This window comes from Carettochelys insculpta, chromosome 9, assembly GCF_033958435.1.
Source record: "Carettochelys insculpta isolate YL-2023 chromosome 9, ASM3395843v1, whole genome shotgun sequence".
NCBI lineage: Eukaryota > Metazoa > Chordata > Testudines > Carettochelyidae > Carettochelys > Carettochelys insculpta.
The window spans coordinates 33615448-33622017 of NC_134145.1; the positions used below are offsets into that span (position 1 = coordinate 33615448).

Below are 6570 nucleotides of genomic sequence, written 5' to 3' on the forward strand. Positions count from 1 at the left end.
AGTAAAATAATTGCATAACTTATACAAAATGATTGATTTTTGTGAAAAAATACAAATTTAATATAAATTCTTGATTTTTGAAAATTACATAAAACTAATCTTCAGAGCTCATAATTTGATGATGTTACATCAACTAGGCAACTAAAGTAAATTGATTAGCTGCATATGAAACTAATCTCTTGTTTGATTTAATTGAAAGCCAATGGAAATTTGGTAAAAGCCAATAATAAATCACATCTTAATACTTGTGCTACCTTGTAAACCTGTAAACAATCACTTGTAATGTCATAAATGGAATATGTCCTAGAAATCTCTTTCCTCTTTGGAATTGTTTAATGGCTGCTAGCTCTGTATAAAGCACACCAGGCTTGTTCAGACATTTAAAGTCTTCTCTTATGTATTCATTGTCCTCTTCCAGGTCACAGAAAGTTCCAGTCTTTGCGAATTCTCAGCAGAATCCAGTATATAAACAGTTCCTGTCCACATTACTTGAAGAATTACATTTCACTAAAGAAGATTTTGAAAGTTTAACAAGACTGTTTAAAAATGACAGCATGCCTGAATGGTCAGTCATCTCAAAACTATGGCACCGGTATAAGGTTTTCAAATGAAGTGGATTTCTTAAAGGCAACTTCTGTGATAGTGAAGTTAGAAAAAAAGGGGAAAAAGTGTTTTTAAAAAGTAAAAATACATACAGTTTGGGAAACTAATTCTGGCACCGAGTAAATGCGAACATAATTTTGAATTCTTTTTTGCAATATGAAGTACTTTTTAGTGGTATTTCACTTAAATTTCAATAAATATAAAACAAATTCAGGTTCATAGGTAGAAGATTTGAATCTTATTTGGCTCGATTCTTATTCAGATAGGATATAGCTAGTTAACTTATTAAAAGATTATATTTTGTTAAAAATCCCCAATTTTGCTTATTAATTAGGTTATTTTTACTTTCTGAATGGTGGGGAAAGAGTAAATTACTTATGTTTAAAACTAGTACTGGCCATATTTATTAACTGATACACTAGTGTTTTTAAAGTTTCTGATCAAATTTTTCTCTGTTACCCACAGAATGATGATGATCTCAAATCTTTTTTGCGCCTGAAGTCAGTATTGAAGTATTGCTATGGTGAACAATATTTTTTCTTTCTTCTCGAGAATTGAAATTAAGCATTTTCACTTTGCATCCTGTACTTTCATGTCTGTTTCTTATGGAAGGCTCTGAAATCTTTTTCAACAAGCTAACTCGGTCAGCATTTGTTCAAGGTATGGATGAAGGTAAATTGTTTGTATGGTCTCAGAATTGTCTGTTTAGAAATAGAGAGCGCTCGGTTTTTTGTTTCATTGATAAATCTTAAGGCAAACTTTACCCACAAGATTGGGTGTGGGTGGGGCGAAAGAAGAGGGCGTGTAGACTGGAAGGCAGAATACCATTACTTGCATTTTTTTTCTGTTCCTCTGCTTTGAGCAGCATTCTCAAAAGAGCATCAAAAATGTCTGGTCCAGAAATGCCCACGTGGCCTGTGTTGATTTTTTGCTTCTTCTGAAGATGGTTTTGGGTTCAAATTTCTGAAACATTTTGAAGTTTAAAACTGATTGTATAGCTGTTTATAGTTTGGCTTCCACAAAATAATTCATGATTTGTTTTTGAATAATTAGAGACATAATTTCAGCTTTGTTTCAACCATTATTAAACTTCTTTTGTGATTGTTGCACTATTTAGCTTTCTAGACGAAGAACATCATGACCTGCTTGCAATGTGAAGCCGATTAATAAATGTGCTTTGAAACCAAGCAACTTGTAATTCTTAGTGTTGTCATAAGATGGTGCATTGTGCTGTCCTTTAAGCTACAGTCCATTGCTGTCGTCTTAATTATATTTTCACAAACCCAAAAAGTTGCAGTTCGCTAAATGGCATTTACATTAAGCTGAAAATGCCTTTTGTTCAACTCAGACTCATACAATTAATTTAAGGTCAGAAAGGACCATCATTTTCATCTAGTTTAACCCCCTGCACATTGCAACCAGAGAAATTGACCCCTGACTTCTGGCTGAGTTATTGAAGTCTTAAATCATGATTTAAAGATTAGAATTTACAGAGAATCCATCACTTACAGTAATTTAAACCTGCAAGTGACCTATGCCCCATTCTGCAGTACTCCCTGGTTCTCTGCCAATCTGACCTGGGGGAAAATCCTTTCCAATCCCAAATATGGCAGGCAGTCTGATCATTAGCATATGGGGCAGACCCACCAGACAGCCAGCTGGGAAAGATATTTCCTGCTAGCAATTTCAAATCAGCCACATGCCATTATGGGCAATCTCATTATACCATCCCGTCCATACACTTACCAAGATCAATCTTGAAGTCACTTAACATTCCCCCACCCCACTGTTCTCCTTGGAAGGCTGTTCTAGAACTTCATTCCTCTGATGGTTAGAAACCTTCCGCTCATGTCCAGCCTAAACGTGAAGATGGCCAGTTATATCCATTTGTTCTAGTGTCCATGGTCACTAAGGAACTCCACTGCCCCAGGGCTGTTTATCCCTCTGATCTATTCATAGGAAGCAGTCATAATTTCCCCTAAGCTTTCTTTTGATTAGGCTAAACAGGTGAAACCCTGCACAGATAGAAGGTTCTACCCACAGGTGCAGATATCTGTGGATGGACATGGGGGTCCACATGAAACTACTCCAAAGAGCCAGTGCAGACAGTGAAGAGGAGCAGGGTTGGGGCACTGGCTCCGAGGCACGATGGAACAACGCTTCTCTTCATTAGCTTCAGTGGCTCTCGGAAGTAGGGCCCTGCGTATCTGTCAATCCCAATGTCTACCCGCAGAGATCTGCCCCCAGACATGTCTGTCCACGCAGGGCTCTAAGAAAAAGCCAGACAGTCTGTGTGTCTCCCATAAGACCGGTTTTTCATTCCTCAGATCGTCCTAGTAGACAGTCTCTGTCCTACACCAGTTTGAGTTCATCTGTTTTAAACAGGGGTGACCAGAATTGCACATGGTATTGCAGATGAGGTCTCTCCTTGTATAGTGATACTAATACGTCCCTGTCTCTTCTGTAGTGGGCTTGCCTGTTGCACTCTAAGACTACATTATCCTTTTTCACAGCCCCATCATGTTGGTGGCTCAGGGTCAGCCTCTGATCAACAAATACACCCAGGTCCGTGTACCCCTCTGTGTCACATCAAACTGATACCTGCCCAGTTTATAGCAAAAATGCTTGTTGTTAGTCCCTATGGGCATGACTTTGCACTGTTTAAAATTTATCCCATTTCTATTACTCGTGTTCACAAGATCACACAAATCCTCTTGTACGAGAATCTGCTCCTCCCTAGTGACAATTCCTCCCAACTCTCTAAATTTGCAAAATTTATTAGTATGCTCCTATTTCATGTGCCAAGATTAGTAATAAAATATGAAGATTGGTTAATTATTTAAAACACAGCAACAGAATTTATTATTAGGTCAGATGTACAGTAACTCATTTTTCAAGTAGTTTATTCCTTTGTTTTGTGACTGTACCCAGTCTCCTAAAGGGAACCACTCATGATTAGTTATTGCTTGGTAGTTCCTTCATGACTCACAAGAATTAAGCAGGCATATGTCTTCCTTAACAATAAACCTGTACAGCATTTTTCCTAGAAAGTGATGTGGTGCATAAGTACAGTAGGGTCTCATGATTCGCAAACTTAATGTTCACAAATTCAATTATTTGCCAGCGACCAAGCAGACGCTTCCCCAGGGCCCCAGGCAGGAGCACCGGCAGCTGCCACTTCTCTTGGGGTTCCAGACACCCTCCCGTATTCACGAAAAAAATCATCATTTGCGAGGGTTCTGAACATGGAACCTTCGCAGATATTGAGACCCTACTGTGCTCAACTGTGTACAAACCGTTTTTTAAGTTAACACTACATGAAAACTCAGATTCAACTTAGTTGGTAAGTGATTGAGTTTGAGGCTGGGGAGAGAGCTGTGTGCGAGGCTAAAATATGAACTTTAAAGTACACAATGGAAAAATACCTTTTTAAACAGCATTTGAGCCCAGACTCTTATTTGGATAGAAATTGCAGCAGCTCGTAACAGAGTTCTTATCACTAACACATCACAAGAAATGAGACCTACTGAAAAGATTCTCTAATTGGGTAATGTAAAAATTGGCAGGAAGCAGGGTCTATGGAGCATCATTTAAACTGAAGAACATAGATTTACCTGCACACATGAGCCTTCCTTTTCCCCTTGTGTGTGCTGTCCCATGGCCGAGCCCCTACATCCATCCCCTCCTAATCTGAGTGAGTGGCATTATGCCCTTGACATGGGATAAGCATTCAGGATGGCCCAGCCAAAAGCCAACCAGTTTTTCTTTATCACAAGCAGAAGTATCTTTAAGGACTGCATGACCATCTCTAGAAAGTAAATGCTCACCCTATGACACTCTAGTCGCTGAGAACAGAACTGTGACATGATGACACTTTTGTTGGGACTCAGTAGGACCTACTGAAGGTGCTTTTTCTTCACAGGAAAAACTAGTAAATATCTCCAGGACCTTCCATGTTTTTGATGTCCTACTATCACAGGAAGTCTAGCACAAATCCCCTGGAAGCTGCCGGACTCTTCCAATGTTTGCCTACCACAGCACTGGAGTGTAAGAACTCCAACAGATCTGTGTTGCTCTTGCCCCACCCTCTCAGTTTCTAGAAGGGGAAAGAAAGCACTCAAATACTATTTGTGTTACAGTGCAACACCCAGAGCCTTTGACAATTTAGCACGAACATAGCAATACCTGCCATGGAGATTGTGACGTGCTTCAACAGAACATTGATTCTGCATTTGCCATCATGTCAGATAACGGCTTTAGCCAAGCAAACCACTTACCCACCCTGTGCCTCAGTTTACCCCTCTGAAAATAGCACGCTATGTCCCCACCCTACACTACAGCTGTGTTGTGAGGTTGAGGGTGCTATGAATGCACACAGCACTGTGAATGACTTTTTCATCAGCTTCAGTAGCTCTCACTTTGAACTGTTTTTGCATTTCCTGTCAGCTCAGTGGTGTGATTTTGGTTATTTTTAGGCATACTCTTCAGTGCTGTTTAGTGGAAACATTTGAACTTCTAATGAAGAGTGAATAGCTCTTGGGCTTCAAGAGGCCTATTTTGTGGAGTACATTATAGCTGCCACCAATGCCAACCGCAATGGTTCTATAAATCAGTCCATGCATGCTGGAAGTAAGGGTGCAGGGGGTAGAAAGGTGCTGCAGCACACCCTGAATCGAAGTGGTTTCCATTTTATCGAGGGTTTACAGTTTGGTTCAATGGCTCTCAGGCTCCATAATTTTGGTTTTTTACTTCTCCCTTCTGACTGTTGGGAAATAGAATCAACTCTTCTTCCCCACACCCGGAGGGAATGAAGTCTCTCTCTAGCTTTGTTCCTCTTCTTTAAGGGCAAAAAGAGAACTTTGATCTTTTGCTGGCTACCAGAGAGACCTCACAGTTCCCACACTACCATGAGCAGTTTGCTCTGTTCTGGGGGGCCTTTATTTTTGTGTGAGGATCACTCCAACAATCACTGGGTTTAGACTAAGGCTTTAGGCTTCTGTGCTTTGGCATCAGCACCAAGTCTTTACACATGTTGTAGTACAAGAGCAGGGCTTTCATACTACTGAACTGAGGGAACAGGCGCCATTACCAATTCTCTTATCGCCTTGTGATTTGTGAAAAGTTTAAATAGGGTGAAAGCTGCACATCTTCCCATTGTCTCCAAGCGTTAGGAAGGCTGCACATGTCTCTAAAGGGGAGAAACATTTTTTTGCTAAGTCCTGTTTTTATACCTTCCTTCACTTTGTGGTTGCTACTAAACTGAAGCAGCCTAAAGCAGAAGCATGTGGATTGCACCTAGCAACAGTATCAAAGATGGAATTCATTCACACAGCTTGTGTCCATGCGAGGAGTATTTTTTAACAGCCACTGAACTCCCATAATGCATTTGTCCAGAGAGCCCTCACCTTTCCAGCAAGCATGAGATCAGAGAGTATAGCTTTTTTGCAGCATTCACCCATCCACACTGCAGAGCCACACTTGGCTCAAACCACTGTAGCCAGATCTATGTTGGCACTGCAGTATGCTGGATTAGGTGCTTAGAGTCCTGGGGTCTCATCCCAGAGTAATTCCTAGCGCCTGATTAAGTTAAGCCGTTTGAAGAAATTGTTTCACAGTGTACAGCAGGAGACTCTGTCTGTCCTTTCTGAGCCCCTTTGCACACATGTCTTTAGCCTGGCAATGCACTGAACGAAAGCTCTTCAGCTCTGTATGCTCACCAGAGCTAGCCAGGGCCAAAGTAGGCTCCAAGAGGCTTCCACTAATTACAGCCACTGGGACTATCCATGCAGGCAGTCTGGGTCAGCTCTACTAAAAGTATAACAGTTCACCAGTAGGACAGCTATAAACAAAGTATAATTAGTTCATCCTTGCAGGAGCAGAGTCTCTCAACCTTTCCAGTCTACTGTCCCCATTTCATCTTGTGTACCACAAGTTTAACTTCACTCAAATACTCCTTGCTTGCAAACT

General features: G+C 40.7%; 1 protein-coding gene across 4 annotated transcripts in view; it reads left to right on the forward strand.

Annotated features, from left to right (window-relative positions):
- RPAP2 (RNA polymerase II associated protein 2) overlaps window positions 1-1820 on the forward strand; it is a 75059-nt gene extending 73239 nt beyond the window's left edge. For 2 of the 4 annotated variants that reach the window (XM_075002433.1, XM_075002432.1), the window contains 2 exons: window positions 419-565; window positions 1069-1784. In XM_075002433.1, the coding sequence (XP_074858534.1) occupies window positions 419-565; window position 1069 (148 nt within the window). In that variant the 3' untranslated portion in view covers window positions 1070-1784. Of the gene's footprint in view, window positions 1-418; window positions 566-1068 lie in introns of those variants that run through there. The other 2 variants (XR_012646548.1, XR_012646549.1) reach the window with 2 other exon arrangements.
- The last annotated feature ends 4750 nt before the right edge of the window (window positions 1821-6570 follow it).